Genomic DNA, 19,742 nt, shown 5'->3' with positions numbered 1-19,742 from the left:
TATGATTCAACCCATCGAGCAGGAGGTCACCAAGAAGCCCAAACCTGAAACCAGTAGGATAGAAGTGGCAAAAGTACTTGAGAAGTTCAAAGATGTAATGCCAACAGAGCTACCCAAGGGCCTACCACTCAAAAGGGATGTGGATCACAAAATCGAACACATTCTAGGATCCGCCCCACCAGCTAGAGCCCCTTATCGTATGAATCACACAAAACTCATGGAATTGGTTTTATCCCGCGACAACCAATGGGGGTGGGATGTACCAATGCTCTATTTCAATAGGCCCTTTGAAGTAGAAGCATTCCTCTGACCCTTATGAATAAAAAGGATATCATGAGTATCTCACCAAATGGCGCGGGAGTCCTCTCAAGGAAGCCACTTGGATTTCGGAAGCGGAGGCGCGCAAATGTGGCAAAGACGCCTTCGCTATCTGGCTCAAGGCGAATCCCACCAATCCTTCAAATGCCCCTTGAGCCTTTCCAAATAAGCGGTCCTCAATCATAGGCCTAGTAACGCCTCCACTCCTTAAATGTACTTGAGTCAAGGGTGGACTTGCATGGTAATTCAAACAATAAACCCAAAGAGCCCCTACCAAGTCTAGATGGGCAGATACTGACTAGCTTGCTAGAAAAAGCTGTGTTAAGACCCCCAAAGTCTTAGTGCGGCAGACATTGACCAGTCTAATAGTATAGACTGTGTTAAGACTCCATGAATGTCTGACCAAGTTCTAGATTGGCAGACACTAGCTAGCTTGTTAGCAAAAGTTGTGTTAAGACCTTGGACGAGTTAAATAAATGCTACCCTTAGATTGTTAAGGACAACAATCTAGTAAGCAGGGGTGAGTGTAAGGGCTTATTAGCTATACCATGGCCTTATCACCGGAAACACCTATATAGGGAGTAGTAGTGACTTTGAGTCTTGCTTGATTTCCACTCTACGTGTGATTCCCTATACCGAGTGGTGAACTCTCTTATGCGCAGCGTCATGAGGGTATAGTCTTGGGATGTGCCTATGTTGTACCGTCTCTTTGATTGAATAATACAAGAGTATACCGTGCTCTCACATGTTGTGTTACCTTTCTGTGCCGTGTTGAGTGAGTAACGAGTGCAGGTGCATCACACTCCCTCCCGCCCCCTACACACAAACACACACATACTCTCTCTCTCTCTCTCTCTCTCTCTCTCTCTCTCTCTCTCGCTACATACATATGTAGACTTTCTACAAACAATTGTGTTGGATTTTATTCTCTAAATTTACCCTTCTCTAGATTACCGGTTGTATTGTATTACTGGAGGTACGCTGGGATTGGATTAACACGCATGGGAACAGCCTCTGAGGCTTTGGTGGGAGTGCTCAGGAGGTAGTGAGTGAACTTGAATGATGCCATAAAACAGAGAGAGAGAGAGAGAGAGAGAGAGAGAGTGTGTGTGTGTGTCTCCCTCTCTGTTAGAGCTTCAGAAGAGAGAGGAATGGCGACTGTGAATGCGTTGGTGCCGGTGCTTCCGCCCCGTTTCGGCTATGTATCCCTCACAGCAGCTGCAAGCGTGGTGCTCACTCAGTGGCAAGGAATCAAGGTCAGGGGCAGATCGAGGCTCTCTCTGCAGTTTTTTTTTTTTGCCCTAAACACGGAATGTCTTTTGCCCTAAAACTGAGTTCTTCATGTCTTCTGTCTCTCCAGGTGGGCTTGCAAAGAAGGAAATGCGGGCTGAAATACCCCAAGGTATCCTCCATTTCCCCAAACTGCCTGCTCATTTCCAGCGCGCGTCGAGGTTTACTGAATAGACTACCTTGTTTGCTTGCCATTCTCTCTCGCATGTTGCTGTTTTATCAGAGACCTGTGAATCAGGTTTAACCATCAGTTCATGCAGAGTATAGACCTGCATCCCGCCTTGCTTCCTTTCAGATGATCACATACATAAGCTCAGAATTGAGGGACACAGTCAACTACTTAACCAGCAGTTTATGCAACCTATTAGACCCGCATCTTGCCTTGCTTTCTTTTAGATAATCATATACTTAAGCTCAGAATTAAGGACCCAAAACCTTCTGTGTCATCAATTTAACAAGCAATGGCGGTCTCTGTAAGCATCTTGTACTGCAATTCTATGTGGTGTGCTTGGAATGCAGAGGTGTGTAATAGGTTTGATTGCCAAGCAGCCTCTGTAATTTGGAATAATCATTTGCTCTTCTCTGCGGCAACCATGGGATTGACAGATGTACGAGGACAGTGAAAACTCACTCTTCAATTGTTACCAGCGAGCCCATCAGAATACTCTTGAGAGCTACCCGGCATTTCTCACTCTGCTGCTGCTGGGAGGTCTTGGGTACCCGATAACATCATCCATGTAATTAATACTTGCATTTCAGACGGAGATGAAAGAGAGTCAGGACATAGAATGTATACATAGCCTGATATGATGATTATCGCCTAAGCTCACCCGATTTCGCTTGTGCTGACTTTTACAGCTTTGGCATGATGTGGGTGACTGGCCGTGTGTTTTACTCATTGGGGTGAGCTTACTAGACCCCAACTTGTGGCTCATGTTCACACACACACACACACACACACACACACACACACACACACACACGTGTGCGGGTGGTGTAGTCCAGTTCGTTAAGTTGAACATATGGGGCTAGATGGTCTTGAGTTCAATTCTCACATTCACATGGTCACTTAGTATACTAGGAATAGAAAAGGGAAATTTGAACTGCGATTGGTGAGTTAATAGAACAAGTGGTTTATCACAAGGGTATACACTTCATATGAGAGAGAGAGAGAGAGAGAGAGAGAGAGAGAGAGAGAGAGAGAGAGAGAGAGAGAGAGAGATGCTAAATGTATTTTTTGGGTTTTGGCTTCTAGTTACTACTCAGGAGATCCTAATAAAAGGCTGAGAGGAGCATGGGGTGCACTTGGCCTGATTGGTCTATTGGTGACAACTATCGTTTATGGTGTGAGCATGGTTCTCTTTGCTTAATCTTCAAGCTCTGATGGAGTAGTACCATTCTGATTGCAAGCCTTTTTTGCAATTCATCTTAGTATATGTGTTTTACTAATTGTCTTTAGATCTCTTGCATCACATACATAGGTTAATTTTTTATAGAAAGCATCAATGAGCTAGCTATCTTCAAGCTTTTGTTTTTGCATTTTCTTTGTAGGGTTGATGTTGCTTATCTACATTACTTATTCTGCTAACAGAGCAAATATAAAAGTGTCCTAGTGCTTGAAACCTCATCCTTTGTTTGGAAAAGCTTTTGATTTTGATATCGAAACCATCTTAATATGCTTTAATAGGCAAAATTGTCTCCAATGTGGTAGGCTAAGATGGGTAGGACTCAACATTGAGTGTAGTGGGTCAAAGAGGAAGCTAAGATCGAAGTCTAAGTTGTATCAAGTTTTTGCAACTGCATAGAAATGGGTGGTAGAAACAAGGGGATCATGTTCTTGTGCAATGATCTTTCAAATTGACACGAGTTTTACTTTTCTTTGAAGTCATGGACATGTCCATTTAAGTGTTGTCCACTTAAGTTATGTGGACTGACATGTAAGTTTCACATATGTAATGCGTATAGGAGCTCAAAGGGTACCTTTAATAGATGAAGTAAAGGTTGTTTGGAAAATTGCATAATGCTTGAAGGGTTGTCCATCTAAGTAGGTAGATTGTTAAAATTTTAATGAAAACCTTGCTTCTATGTGGTGGCACGTCTCCTTTATGTATAGGGCTAAGCGTTGATTGGTTGCCTTGATTGGATTTGCTACATTCTTATTATTATATTGTTTAAAGAGTGGAGCTTCCTTACTGGTGAATTTCTCATGCACTCTATGGTAAGGCCTATGATGAATTTTAGTGGTGAAGTCATTACAAGTTAGGGTGGTTTGCCTATCACTACATGTAGTTGGAGGTGCTCAAATAATCTTTGAGCAAATGGTACAAGCATAAGTTGGTACATATGGTGCCCCATTAAATCGAGTCTTATGAATTTGTGGCGTTGGTAATGAAAATGTAGTTTATGTCCTAACAAATAAAAGGTGCATGCCATTTAAAATTTCACATCCTTCATGGTATCATCTTATAAAAAATCCAAAATCCAATTTTCACATCCTTCATGGTATCAAAGCTATTAATAATCAAAGAAGATTTATAAACAATCTAATAACAGTTCCTTACTAAGAGCCTTGCTATTTGACTTAATGAGTTTTGTTCAAATTAAAGCTTTTTGTTTGCCAAAATAATGATTGCTATGCTTATAGTAGTTACATAATGATGCTCTAGCTTGCCCCAAATGTCAAGGAACTTGAGGATCAATTTTCTTCATTGAACAATGTGCATAAGGAACAATTGTACTTGTTGCTAAGTGGTAAGAACACTTAGTTGGGTATTGAGGGAGGACTTTTACTTAGAGGTAGATAGTCAATATGAAAAATGCTAGAATTGTCTTTTCACATTGATCCACACTTATTTACTACCCTTTGATGCATTGGTTTTCAGATTAGTAAGTAAAGATTTGTGGTAGTCTTGATGATTACCTTCTTGGCAATGGAAAACCAACAGCATAGACTACATGTAGTTTGCATGTTTTATGTTATACACATTACAAACAATTTGTATGTTTTTATAATGTGGTCAATATATATGCAAAAAAAACATAATATGTACAACATTAAGTATTATGCCTCATACCTTTAGCTTGGAGAAAGCAGCTTGTGAGCTACTTTAAATATTTATATCTTTTTCCTCAAGTACTTAAAGTTATCTAGGCTATCTTGTCTAAGTACCTTAAACACCTCCTTAGCAATACTTTTTCTCTCCTTCATAAGTACCATGTTCTTGTTATTCCAATGTTCTTGATGGCTAATGCCTGGACCACATTCCATAGTTTCTAGGTCTCCTCATTGAGGTTTCCTTGGTCTCCAAAAAGGGTTGCTTGCATTTTAATTATGTCATTGACTGTCTCCTTTTGGGTTGCACAAAGCACGCACCTTGTGTTGATACCTATGAATCTCTTGACCTTATTCATAATGGGTAATTTCTTGGAAATAGCCTTCCAAAGTAGGAGGCTAAGCTGTTTGCTTGGCATGGGCTTCCACACTATAATTTCCCTTACCTTCCCTGTATTTACACTAGTGTGAGTGTAACTCTCCTTTCACTTGTTTTGGACCTTTAAGAAATTCTCCGACTTATTCTTTTGAAAATTCCTTATTGCTCTTAGCTTAATTATTGATTTTCTTTTTGATTCCCTAAGGTGGTCCACTCCTTTGTAGGCCCAATCTTTTATGGATTGTGGCCATTCTTGGGCTTTGGCATGAAGCATTTCTTGTAGCCACCTCTCTTCAATATTCAAATTGAATTTACTGATAATCTCTTGGGTTGTACACAATTTAGCACTCTCCTCAAACCAAGTATCAATCTAGCACACAATATCCTTGTTAGCCACTCTAAGAGAGTTTGGAATTTTTGTTAATTGGGGGGACTTTGTCATTGTAAGCTTGTGGGAAGTTGCAAATCCATAAAGCATACACCTTGGCCATTACTTTATTTGTTATGTTTTGAATTGCTAGAGGCCTCCACTAAGAAGGCTTAGTTCTCAATCACTTCTTTAGGTAGTAATTTGATTCTACCTAGACTAACCTTTTGTGGGACTGTCTTTCTCTTCATATAGGCATTAGTGAAGTTGGTAATATCTTGACTAGATGCAAGCCACAAAGCTTGATAAATGTCAATAGGTATACCATTTGGTCCAACAATACCTTAACAACAAATTGCCACCTCTTCATCCACCAATTTGCCAACTTGGGCTAGGAATTGGTGGAGTTTCTCTTGATAATTCTCCTTGATTGGGGCCACCCCAACTATATTGGATAGGTGACTAACAAAGAGATGTGCTATGGATACATCGTCAAGATGTCTTGCTTCTCCTTCATCTTCTCTCATTGAGATAAGTTCTCTCTTTTGCTTTAGTTGGAAGACTTTGTAGAGCTTGGGGATAGGGGCATCTCTTTCCATGTAAAGTGACCCTCTCAGCTGTCTTTGTAGAGTAGAGATTTTGTTTCCCTCTTCCCTTTTAAATAAAGTCTTCAATTCTCTACAGGTATACATGTGATTATTAGTTATAATATCGGTGAAATAGGTGTATTTGGTCTTACAGTATGATGGATAGTTCATGTTACATCTTAGTCATTTTTCTTTATTATTTGCTTATTCACACTTTGGGAGGGCATTAATAGTAGTGATTTCAAAGAATCTTGCTTATTCTTGTATATTACTTGTTTATACTTTGTGAGAGGATATTAAAAGTTGTGATTTCAAAGGTATATGGGTAGTCAAGGTCTAATTTATGGCCATTAGCATGATATAATATCCAAAATACTTGTTTAAAAGAAAATGCACAATCAAATAACTAGTAAAGAAGCCATGCAACTTTGGCTTGTTGATGAGATATTGCCCTAGATTTAGGACTACCCTCGTGGCTAGTGGATATTCTACATTGTTTGCCTTTATACACAATTGGAGTATGTTGAATGGGGTTCAATGGTGGACTACAATGATAGCTCTTTCACATCTTGGTAGTATTTTGATTTAGAGAGATTTATGTAGTGGTCCATTAGTAATGTTAATAATATGGCATGCATTTACACATGCACTTTCATTAGCTCAAAGTGGAGGTTTAAACATGAACTATCTTGGTTCGTCCTTTTAAGCTATTTTAGAGGCATATGTAATATTTGAAATTATCATTGCCAATTGATTTACTTCTTTAGGTACCAATATAGTTTATCATTCTCTAGCTAGCTCTATAGAGACTCCTCCAAGCCCTCTAGATGAAGTGCCTACTTTGCAAGATCAAACAAGCCCCTTTGATCATGTGGTTGAAAGATTGCAACATCTATTACTTGAAGGGTAGTGCTGTTATGAAGTATAGTAGCAACAAGGAAATCTCTTAACTTTTATGCTTTACCCCCATTGAAGAAAAACAAGTAAAAGACAATGAATCCCAGTCCACATGTTAATCCTAATGTTAGAGCTTCTAATTTTCCTAGAAAGAAGGATTCGAATTGCCATGTCATGTAGTTCGAAGCAAGGTGGTTGGCTAGTGGTTTTAATAATATGTATGGGGAGTAGGTTAAATTATAGTAGTTTATTGCAACCTTCAAGGGTAAGGCTATGGATTGGTAGAGCACTTATGATGCTACTCAATTTACTATAGTACAACGTACTTTAAAATGCTCTTTTAAGTAGGTTCAAAAAACATAACATAGTCATAGATGTGTTAAAGAAGTTGAAACAAATCAAATAGAAGTCAATGTTGATGTAAGAATATGCATAAAAATTCAAGAATTCATTCAACAGCTTGGATGTTACAGGAAAACCAGTTTTGGCTTTGTACTGTTCATACTTTGTGAAAGGTTTGGATAAAACTATTGCTAGTGCAATTGCTAATGTGGAAGTGTAGGGAAATGCTACCATAGATGTGTTGGCCAATGATGCCCAAAGGGTAAATAAGAGATTTGGCAAGGGTAAGTTTAAGAAAAAGGCCAGCAAGGATTCTTTAGATTTTGACTCTAAAGATTTGCATTCGGATGATAGTAGGTGATGAGGACTCCTTGTCAATATTGAGTTTAGTGACTTTGATGATGATAGTGGGAAAGGAAGACAAAAACAACATAAGAAAAAGTCCAATAAGGATAAAGAGTCCTCTAGGGATAAGAACAATTAAAAAGAAAAAGATAAAAATATAGGATTTGGAAAAGTGGCTAGAAAAGAAAATCAAGAGATAGTTGTTGGAAACGAGAGTGATTAATGCTCCAAGAAATGTTATATTATATATGTCACAAGATGATTCTTGAATCTAAGGAATGATGGTATAACTCAATGGTTGGAATGCTAGAATGTAACCGCTAGTGATATTGGTTAATTAGATTGTACCTAAGATTGCATAATAGAGAGGATTTAGAAGTTTTGGTAGGAAGACTTAGTCACCAAAGCAATGGGGAAATGACTATCCAAGAAAGTGGAATAATGCTTAGTAGAGGTAGCATGCCTTGCTACTACTGTGGTAGGCAAGGACACATGTTACGTTCTAGTTGGGAATCATGGATAGGCCATAGGGCTAAGAGGGGGATATATATTGGTAATCAACAGGGGATGCAATCAAGAGAAGCACCCTGTGGATATCAACCATTGGCACCTATAATAGTGATCCTAATGGAGATTCATGTAGTGATCATAGAGGGCCATGCAGTAGGCCAATAGTTGGAGCATAAAAAAATAAAAGTTGTGGATAAAGAGGTTCCAATTAAAGGTGTATCAAGTGTAGGCTAGCATGGGTTAGAACAACATATGTGGTATGTCTATTTAAATTGTTGAGAGTAGATTTTAGAACTCGTTTGAAGCAGAAAAGTAGCATGGGAGGTGTAAAGACCAAATTTTCATGCAAAATGAAATGATTGCGGATCAATGAGCTGGATTTTTCTTGGATAGAGTTCAATGCCAAGAACCCAATGCAAGTCTTAGTTTATCGATCGGAGTCCCTTTTGATCCCCAATATTTAATCCCCTCGAGGTTTTCCATTATAAAACAACTATGTGATTCATGAGTTGGAAAGTGTATAACGGAGGCCAAGTTTATAGATTTCGATGTCGTGAAGTCGAGTGTGTAGTACATTTTCGAATCAGAGTTTGTTTAGGCCTTTGTTTAGGGGAAAACCACTTATGCCAAGTGCGAACAAGCGAGGATGAATCGATTTTTTTTGGTTTTAGGTTTAACGAGCTTGTTAAGGATTGGAGAAATGAAAAGCCACCAAGAAATGAAATGTGAAGGGGGGTACCCTTTTTTTCGGCGGCTCTCAAATTGGCATTTTAAAATAAATTTTCACTCGGATAAACCAAGAGGAATGAACAATGTAGTAAGATACTTAATTTCTTTGTCATACATTGCTCTGAATAGATTAAAAAATGATGCATTAAATCAAAAGATCTGATTTTAGTCTCTCTTCTCTCTCCTCTCCTTTGTATGTTTCTATGGATTAATGTATGAGAGAAGGGGGTGGGTTGAGATGAAAGATTTTGATCGTGCAATGATGCGGCATCACAAAGAAGTGTAGATTGGGATTGAAAGGATCGTCAACGGCTCTTGCGAAGCATTAGCGAGCCTTCTATTGCGAAATACGCACGATATAAGGTACGATTTTATGAGTAAGTCGTAGATTTCATTGTTTTATGATAAATGTAAGTTAAAAATGGTTGAAAATGATCATATTTGATGGTCAATGCTTTGATTCATCAACAATGTTAAAGTAATTACAAACGATTAATCACATAATAATTTAATGCTAAACATGCAAACCTACAACATCGTAGTTTAAGGAAAATTATGTGGTTTTTTGGGTTTTACCGTATAGTGTTCTTATGGATTGAAATATGATAAGAAAATTACTCTTTGCAAGATCAATCAATCTAAATTAGTAAATCATTATCATTAAATAATAGTAATAATCTATAAATAAATAGCAAAAATAAAAAAAGATTTTTCACATTCAAAAAATAGTAAAAAATAAGATTTATGTTTGTAAACATATGGTAGAGCTGAAGCATGAGGTTTAGCCTTAGTTCATCCTCATCTCTATGTTAAAGTGGATTTTTGTTGCTTTCATGAAAGAAAAATACATAAAAAATATTCCTTTAACCTACCACCAAATGCATAACTTTAAACAGTAGGGAGAAGAGGGATATTAGGTGTTTAAAATGCGTTAAATTTTGATGTTTTATGATGCATGGTATATAGGGCATGTTATCTAAAATTAAAAGAGTATAGTAGCATGAGAATGCTCGGTACTAGACCTAAGCAATGCAGTGATTGCAGATTACAAGAAAGGCATGAAAAGAACTATTTTCACGCTTCATAATTTTAATTGTTAATGAATTGACTTGTTTGAGCATAGTAGTCATACACAATTGCATTGCACACACCATATTGTATAATTGTGGATGCATAGCAATTATTTTTTTGTATACGATGACCTACGTTGAGAGTGCGAGGTATCTTAAGTTGTAGGAGTAGAGGTTTGGTTCCTTGGGGGATATTCAGTGAAGACTATTTATTATCTCTTGGATTGATTCATAAAAAGAATAAAGCATGCTTTAAATGTGCCTTATGTGTTCACGGCACATCTTGGGGCCAATTTGCAAGGTGTAGGAGAGCCGTAGTGGGGCTGTGGCAATCAACCGAGGGGTGCTCCCTTTTTGTTTAGATACTTTTGGCTATGAGGTCGTGTGGGGTGGTTTAAGGTGAGTGGTAGAGGCCCAGCTAGTGCCATAGAGCCAGTGTTGTTTTAGGTCTCGATAGATGGTGCATTTGTCTGGAACTGCCAATGTGGTGGTTTTTGAATCTCGATCAATAGGGACAAGTTTATTAATGTATGCCAAAAGCTAGTAAGATAGATTCAAAAGGTCGTTAAGTCAAGCTTCAGAAACAAGAAAGAGTTGAACGGGCTAGATGGTAGGTCGAAATTATTAGAAGATATTCTCCGCAAAGGAGTGGTCCAATATCGCTACAAGGGAGGGGTCTTAGTAGGCCTAGCCCCATGCATAGTCCATTAGGAGGAGGAAGTTATAGTACTCCCCCCTTCCACTCAGTCAGTCCACTTCGAGTGGAGTAGTAGTTTCCATAATTCAAACTCCTTTAGTGAATTAAGTCGTCATGGCACAACCCATTGCAATCCTAGTAAGAACACCAGACTTGCCAACCTTTGGATTCCCTCTACCTATTTTTAACAGGTTAATAGTAGAGAAAGATGCGAAACTTCATATCAATGAATTCTAAAAGTTAATGTTTAATTGCCGAATCCAAGATGAAGGAGACTTAATGATGTTCTTTAACATGACTCTAAAAGGATGTGTTGCAGTATGGTATCATAGCCTAGAGGCTGGAATCATAACTACGATTGACTTCTTCTTTGTAGTCTTTTGAAGAGAGTTTGTCTCTAAAAGGGGAGGTTAGTATTGGCTACGTATTCTCAATATAACACATCAAGAACCTCACGAGAATGTTCGAGGCTATGCTAATAATATGAATGAAGTATTTTGTAAGTTGTAAACCTATATTTCCATTCCAGCTGATGCTTAGTTGCAATACTTTTTGAATGGGCTAGACTTTAATATTTAGGTACAGTTGAGCAGTGTTGCTCTTGTCGACATTGATAAGGCCATTACACGAGCAGAGAAGGTAGAGTCGCGATTACAAGCCGCCCATACCTCTAGGACAAAATGGAATTCGAGTATAGGTGTTGGAAATACTTTGGCACTAACGAATGTAGGTCAAAGGATGCCCATGAGTACTTCTAATGGGAGAGTAAGCATGATTTTGAATATGCTTATGTTGCCAACTTTTCCCAGTGTGACCATGCCTATGGCTAGTCAGATGGCTCCACCAGATGTTAGGAGCTAAGTGATAAATCCTAATGTTATTCTAGGGAATCAACAACCAATTCCCAATCAAGTGGTTAGGCCAATTGCACGATATGTAGACGATTGCAGCTATGAGTCAAGTGTCTCGAATGTCCTTGGTGAAGTTAAGGATATCATGAAGTACTGTAATGACATGATCACCGAACAATATAGACAAATAGTTGTTGATGTGAATTTCCTTGAGAAGCAACATAATTTGATAGGGAGTCAATACCTTGAAGAGGGTGTTCTCTCAAGATTCAGCTGGAAGTGGAGTGGTGGCCAACATTTCCTTGGGAATTGTCCAAATGTTAAATGTGACATATGCATAAGTCTGGCCACTTAGCTAGTACCTATAGGAGCAACATTAGCTCTCTATAACAAGGAAGTAAACAACCAGGTCCATAAACCATCGAGCACAAGGAAATAATCTCTAGCAAGATGAGGGACCGGAATAAAAATTACAAAGAGGGAAAGCTATGGTAGAGGAGCTGTCTAGTGGTAGTGGAGTCAGCCTTGTTGAAGTTCTTTGTGTCAATGGAATTGAAGCTTCTAATTTACGGGTTATTACGAGAGGTCAAAAGGGTAAAGAGGTTGCTAAAGACAAATTAAAACCTATCAAGGGAAACCAAGCAAGATGATAAGAGGATGCAAGTCCTTAATCTTGATATGGAAGGTAGACCTTTAAAGGCTGTAGATGGTAAATTCGACCCAATAAGCATAAGGAATTGCCAAGAAGGTAAAAGCTAAGAAAGAGGCACCAAAGTTAGCTCAAAGATCAAAGGAGAGAATGGTTTGGCGGGAAAAGAGAGCTTTTGTCAATTATCATGAATTCGCTTTAGCAAGTTTTCTTTGCAAAGTAAAGCTGGATGTAAACCTCCTGCACTTAATCAAGTTGTCTCTAAGAGTGTGTAAAGAGTTTAAGAAGATTCTTTGCACTGGGTATATCATAGAGCCCTTGAAAATAACACGAGTAGGAGATGATTGGTTTGAATATGTTGAAAAGCATTGTCCAAGGGTAGCAGCATACGTTGATGGAATATTGGTGGATCATACCATTCTAGACACGAGATTCTCCATCAATATTATGAGTTCTGAATTGATGGAGAGACTGGGGTTAGAAATAAAAAAAGATGCCTCCACGATTCTCTAAATGGATGATGATAGTTTAAGACAACCCAAAGATTGCATTACTAAAGTCCATGCGACCGTTGCCAATGTGGAATGCATTCTAGAATTTAGAGTCATTAGGTTTGCAGGGTGGCCTAGTTATAAAATATTGCTCGATAGGTCATGGACCTTACAAGTAGACTATCAATTTGATATACCTGCTAGTTGATTGATCTTTGGTAGAGGTGCTAGACATGTAGTAGTGGGATGCTTATCATGAATCTCCTCAAAGTGAGAGAATTCCTTTATCCTTATCCGAGTTGGATACATTTATGCTCCATCTGCTAATGAGACATCATCAAGTGACGGATCCAACAAGGGGTCCACTTCAAGTAACTTTGAATGAGCCAATAGAGGCTTAGGAGAGGATAAGAGACATAGACATAATTGGGCTAAACCTTGATGCAATGAATGATTCATGGCCAATCAAATTAGATTCCATGCTTAGTTTGGAAGAAAGGGAGGACTATGTGGCCTTGATTTAGAAATTTTGCAATATCTTTGCTTGGAGTTATGACGAGCTATGAGGTATTCCTCCTAGCTTGGCTATTCATACTAGGTAGGTAACAGCCATGTGCATTAGATAGTAAGGCATATGCCTTTTGAATTAAGGGATGGGTTATTCAAAGAATTGACAAAACTACAAAAAGCTGGGCTGATATTTTCACTCCAAAACACAATGGTGTTCACTAGTTATTATAAAAAAGAAGAAGAATAATCAAATTTTGGCTTTACGTAGATTTCAGAGAGCTTAATAAACGAATGAGTAAGAATTACTATTCGTTACTATTTATTAATCAGATTTTAGATCAATTAGTGGGTAGGAAAATCTATTCGTTTATGGACTGCTTTGTTGGATACAACCAAATGGCTATTGCAAAGGAAAATAAATTGAAAATGTTTATGGACTGCTTTGTTGGATACAACCAAATGGCTATTGCAAAGGAAGACAAATTGAAAATGACATTTATCACTGTCTTCGGTATCTTTGTGTATCATGTGATGGCCTTTTGGTTATGTAAAGCACTTGGTTCTTGGCAACAGACATCTAATAAGACTTTTGGTGATATTTCCCCTGAGGAGTTAATAGTCTTCAATGATGATCTAGGGATAGCCACCACAAGGGAAAGATAATTGATTATTTTAAGAAAATGTTTTGAGCATTGTAGACAATTCTGCATTGCTCTTAATCTTAGAAAATGTCTTTGGGATGCCTTATGAGTTGTTACTAGACCATGTGGTTAGCTTAGCTAGTATTGTAATTGACCCTAAAAAGATAAAGGTTATAGTCGCTATGAGCCTGCCAGGTACTCCAAAAGAGGTACATAGCTTTTTGTCATCAGTGGGATATTATCGGACATTCATCAATGCATTGGCAAAAAGAGCGTTGCCATTAATGAACTTGTTATCCTTTAACTGTCTGTTTAATTAGAATGAAGCTTGTCAGGTATCTTTTGAGGATGTGAAGCAGGAATTAGCAAAAGCGCTAATCCTAAAAGCACCCAAAAGAGGTAAAGTAGTTTGGGCTTACAATATGACATTTAAGAGAGCTACATGCCACACCCTGTTCAAGTTGGTGTATGGGGAAGAGTGTGTTTTACAATTGGAAATAGAGCTACCCATTGTACATTTTGCTCTCAATCATTCATTGGGAGAGGTAGAAGCATTGCAGGAAATATTTATTTCTCTTGCACATTTTGATGAAATTTAGTTGCAGGACTTATTACATCAAGAGATAGGGAAGAAGAGAATGAAATCACTTCACAACCTTCGGGCTAAGAAATATAAATTTGTGAAGAGTCAGTTTGGTGCTATACTATGATGCTTGTCACGAGCTATTTCCTAGTAAATTAGAATCCAAATGGGATGGGCCATACAAAATTGTACGTATAGGAAAGAATGGCTCTATAACCCTTTTAGTAGATTTGCAGGGGGTAGAGTTTGAGAATAAAGTTAACTTTAATAAGCTGAAGCCTTACTACATGTAAGGGCTGACATTGGGGTTGCCATTGGGCTTGGTGCCTGTGTAGGTCCTTTATGATTCAGCTTTAACTTGTAGTAGGTACCAAGACGATCGGATGGAAAGAATCATTCCTTATCTTGAGTATCCGTATTTAGAGCAACGTTACCACCAAGGTCGAGTGATCTGGTAGAGTAAAGGTTATCATGTTATTGAGGGGCAAGATAGATATTTCACGTGGGATATTAAGGTTTATTGCCACCATTGTCATAGAATTTTGACTAGCATTCCTATTGAGTTTAGCAAGAAAGGAGAGATTGTATATGTTATACATCTTCTCTCTCAGCTTGATTTTGATTATCATAAGTACAAGTAGCTGATCAGTATGGCGTGGCCTATCATCGAAGTCTAGGTCTATACTTTGTATTTTGATGGAGCTTCTAGAGGGCTCGCTAAACATGTGAGCGTTGGGATGGTCATTAAAGATCCTCGACATAGGGTTGCTATAAAAATGGGAGTATATTTAGGACATTCTTTTACTAATAATATGGTAGAATATAAGGCCTTGATTATGGGGTTGCATGTAGCCCGATGTGGTGGTATTCTTCGGTCATTAGTGAAAGGTGACTCAGAGTTAGTGATCAATCAGTTGAATGGGACCTATGGTACGCGTGATTCCATCCTATGGATGTACCCTCGTGTAGTCTTGGATATGTTGCATATTTTTGAGACGGTGACTTATCAGTTAGTTCATCGATAGTGGAATTGCTTTGTAGATTCCCTGGCTAATTATGCTTTTTTTTGAAGATGTATTTTTCAATTGTGGTTTGGGGGAGATTTTATAATTACCTTCTAACAGTAGCCTTGGACTACTTTGGGGTCTTCTTAAGGACATGTCCTATTTTGGCCACCGATGGTTAGTTTGGGTCATGAGTCAGGTAGCCATTGAGCACATTCATATTTTATCATGGACGTATAAGATTGTTTATCGTCATATTTTTCGGACACCCCTTGCTATTTATGCAAGGGGTTAGCCAATAATTTGATGCATTTAGCATAGGGCTTGTGGAGCTCTTATCCTTGGTCAGTTTTATGCTTCACTAGAATTATCTTATGACCAAAGGTTTGTTTCACCCTAGTATGCTATTGAATGAAAGTGACATGGATTATTTGATTAGGTCAAGAGGGCCGTTTCTATTGGGGTTTAATGTTTGATGTTGTAAGGCCAAGAGGGCCGTTTCTATTGGGGTTTAATGTTTGATGTTGTAAGGCCAAGAGGGCCAGTTATTCTATAGTGAACTCTTACGTTTCTTTAGGCAAAGAGGGCCATGTGTCTGTTCGGTGCGAGTGTATTTAATAGTTTCCTATTTTACTGATTGCATCGGACAGGTTTGACGAAGTGCTTGGAGGGAGCCATTGCTGCATGGAAGCTTCTTGTGGCCAAGTCCAGGTGTTGTTCTTCCTTTACGAGTACTTTTTTTTTTGCTATATGTGTTTATGTACTTGTGGGAGATTTGTTATTTTGCTAGGGACCAATAATCAAGGCATGAAGTCCTAGGGTTAGGTTAGGTGTATTTGGGGAAGGTTTGAGGATTTGTCTACCTCATGTCATGCCATTGTCATGCATTGAAAGATCTGTTTTAGAAGGCAGTCCTAGAGACCTTGTTTTGCTAGCCTACTAGGCAGCTATTCTAGGAGTCCCTACTAGTGTGAGGTAATTAGAGAAGCCTATTGAAATAAAAAGAAGAGAACATTTTGAATATATTTGAAAGTAAAACAATACAAAGGTGTGTAAAAAGGGGTTCTAACCCGTAAAATGGAAAAGAGAAGAAAGAAAACTCTTAGGACCAATTGATTATCACCTTGTGAAGGCATGGCAGGTTCCTAGGGATAAGTCAGACTTGTCTTCTTTGGGGTAGTATCTAGCTAACATAAAGAAATAATGAAGGTTGGAGTGAAAATAAAAGTGAGCGAAAAAGAAAAGGATTAAGTGCCACCTCGCGAGAGCTTGGTAGGTTCTTGGGTGTGGAAGTAGGATGTGAGACCGATGCCCTATTCTCCTTGGGTCACTACACTCAACTCCCTCCTTTTTACACGATCGAGTATGGAAACTTAAAAGAAACATGTGTCACAAGAAAATATATGATGACCATGCTATAGGAGTCCTCGCCTAGTAGAAGTTCCTAGTTTAGTTATCCTAAGTTAGGTAGGTAGTTTAGGCCACCACTAGGATGACCTCTTTGATAGTTCTTTTCGCTAGTCTGTGTTGAAGCAATTGGTTAATGACTTGCTTTGGATTTCTGTCAGATTATGTTGGGTCTATCCCTTGAGGATTTTAATGCCTTGATTTTGTTTGGGGGTAGGGTGAGAGCAGTTCTTATGCTTTGTTGTGTATAATTTTTGTGGTAGCTTGATGCATTTTATGGTTGTTGGTTGTGTAGATGAGTTTGTGGGATTAGATAGGCTAAGTTGCCCTATCCCGTGGTCACCAATGAGAGTGGATTTTAGAACCCTTTTTGAAGCGAAAAAGTGGCTCAGGAGGTACAAAAGACCAAATTTTCACGCAAAAAGAAATGGTTGCAGATGGATGAGTTGGAGTTTTTCTAGATGGAGTTCGATGCCAGGAACCCAACACATGTCTCAGTTTGTCGATCGTTTTTGACCTTCCATTTAATCCTCACAAGATTTGGCATTATAGAGTAGCTATATGATCCAAGTGCTGGAAAGTGTATAATGGAGGCCATGTTTATAGATTTTGACATCATAAAGTCGACCGTCTAGCCCGTTCGCAATCGGAGTTTGTTCGGGTATCTATTAAAAAAACAACCACTTATGCAAGTACGAACACAGGAGGATGAACTTTTTTTTTGTTTTAAGTTAAACAAGCTTGTTAAGACTTAGAGAAATGAAAAGCCACCAAGAAATGAAACATGGGAGGAGGGCCTTGTTTTTTTTGGCGCCTCCTCAGTTGGCATTTTTAAATCTTTTTTCACATGAATGAATCATGAGGAATACAAAAGGTAGCAAGATACTCAATTTTTTCACCATCCATCACTTTGAACAAATAAAAAAATGATGCATTAAATCAAGAGATTTGATTTTAGTCTTTCTCTCTCCTCTTGTTGTATGTTTCTATGGATTAATATATGAGAGAAGGGGGTGGGTTGATATGAAATATTTTGATCGTGCAATGATGTGGGAGCACAAAGAAGCGTAGATCAGGGTTGAAACGATCGTTAATGATTGTTGTGAAGCATCAGTAGGCCCCTTATTATGAAATACATCCGTCATAAGACATGATTTCACAAGTCATAGATTTCATTATTCTATGATAAATTTGGTTGAAAATGATTGTATTTGGTTGTTAATGCTCTAATTTATCAGAAATATTAAAGTAATCACAAAAAAATAGTCATATAATAATTTTATGCCAGACACACAAAACTCGCAACATTGTAGTTAAAACAAAAAATGTAGCTTTTTGGGTTTTGCCATGCGTATAGTGTTCCAATGGGTTGAAATATGGTAAGAAAATCATTCTTAGTAAGATCAATCAATCTAAACCAACAAATTAGCAAATAAAAGTAATTATCTATAAATAAGTAGTAAAAAAATAAGGAAAAAAAGTTTTTTTACATTCAAAAAATAGAAAAGAATAAGATTTATGTTTATAAATGTATGGTAGAGTTGAAGCATTAGGTTTAGCCTCAATTTAACCCTATCTCTATGTTAAAGTGGGTTTTTATTGCTTTCGTGAAAGAAAACTACATGAAAAAATATGCCTTTAACCTACCACCGAATGCAAAACTTTAAACGATAGGGAGAAGGGGGATATTAGGTATTTAAAATACACTGAATTTTGATGTTTTATAATGCATGGCATATAGGATACATTGTTGTCTACATTTAAAAGGATATAGTAGCACGAGAATGCTTGGTACTAGCCATATGCAACACAATAATCACAGATTAGAAAAAAGGCATGAAAAGAACTATTTTCACACTTTCACAATTCTGATTGTTAATGAATAAACTTGTTTGAGTACGGTAGTCACACACAATTGCATTGTACGCACCATATGGTATCATCTTGGATGCATAGCAATTATATTTATGTACGATGACCTATGTTGAGAGTGTGAGGTACCCTAAGCTATTGTAGGGTTAAAGATTCGGTTCCTCAGGGGATACTAAGTGAGGACTATTTATTATCTCTTGGATTGATTCATAAAAAGAGTGGAGCATGTTTCAAATGTGCTTTATGTGTTCATGACACACCTTGGGGCCAATCCCTGAGGTGTAGGAGAGCTGTAGTGGAGCGGTGGAGGCAATCAACTGAGGGGTGCTCCCTTTGTGTGTGCTTACATGGTGTATTATATTGATATGTTTAGGGACTCGCTCTAAGGAGTGTGGGGAAGGATATCTGTTGGATTACAATTCGTACAAATGCAAAGTTCTATATACGAGATTAGGGTAGTATACCCCTTAGATGCTCATGGACGCAAGGCCATGTGTATTTTTCCCTTTTCCTTTGGTACAATCTCTGTAGGTGACAACCATGTGAGTTCATTCACAGACTTGATAAAACCCACTCTAAGTAGCTTATCAAATTCCCCCCCTCACTTGTTTAGCATAAGTGGGGTTCATACAATACCTTTTTTCCATGATGGGTTTGGCATCCACTTCTAAATTGATTCTATGTTGACACACTTGTGGATCAAAATCTTTCATATTGGTATATTTCCAAGAGAAAATGTCATGGAACTCTTTACGTAATTGTACCAGCTGCTCAAAATCTTCCTCCACAAAGATACTCATCTTGATCGGTTTTGCCTTGGAACTCTTTATATAATCATACCAACTATTGCTTGAAATCTTTCTCCACAAAGATACTCATCTTGATCACTTTTGACTTTGTGTCAACATCCTAATTGACTTCCTAAACATCATCTACCAATACTCCATCTAACTTGCTCATTGTATACTGATACTAGAGTTCAACATCAATAATAACCTATTGATTGTCTTTATTCAAAGCATCCTCTTATCTCCATTGAAGTGTTATCCTACAATTTCTTAGTCTCATCTTCTTGACTTTCTTTAGTGCAATCAATGCTTACTTGGCCCAATTTATTGACTTTCTATATTAGGTCACTATCTTTCTACATT

At 38.0% G+C, this 19,742-nt stretch overlaps 1 protein-coding gene across 6 annotated transcripts; it reads left to right on the top strand.

Annotated features, from left to right (window-relative positions):
* Window positions 1-1,309: 1,309 nt before the first annotated feature.
* On the top strand, window positions 1,310-17,510 carry LOC148026927 (uncharacterized). 6 transcript variants are annotated; one of them, XM_087691454.1, is made up of 7 exons: window positions 1,321-1,574; window positions 1,679-1,720; window positions 2,215-2,345; window positions 2,467-2,511; window positions 2,864-2,952; window positions 15,963-16,023; window positions 17,015-17,033. In XM_087691454.1, exons 1-7 carry the CDS (start codon window positions 1,470-1,472, stop codon window positions 17,016-17,018), a joined length of 477 nt encoding a protein of 158 aa, XP_087547580.1. In that variant the 5' UTR covers window positions 1,321-1,469; the 3' UTR covers window positions 17,019-17,033. The 6 variants fall into 6 exon arrangements, with proteins under 6 accessions (XP_087547578.1, XP_087547579.1, XP_087547580.1 ...); XM_087691452.1 differs by lacking the exon at window positions 15,963-16,023 and having other exon boundaries at window positions 1,310-1,574; window positions 17,015-17,510; XM_087691453.1 differs by lacking the exon at window positions 17,015-17,033 and having other exon boundaries at window positions 1,316-1,574; window positions 15,963-17,000.
* Window positions 17,511-19,742: the final 2,232 nt, after the last annotated feature.

The sequence above is a fragment of the Lygodium microphyllum genome, chromosome 13, assembly GCF_053477565.2.
Source record: "Lygodium microphyllum isolate KBCC chromosome 13, Lygodium_microphyllum_v1.1.10, whole genome shotgun sequence".
NCBI lineage: Eukaryota > Viridiplantae > Streptophyta > Polypodiopsida > Schizaeales > Lygodiaceae > Lygodium > Lygodium microphyllum.
Note: the sequence above shows the minus strand (reverse complement) of the source record. Positions and strands in the feature narration are given on the sequence as shown.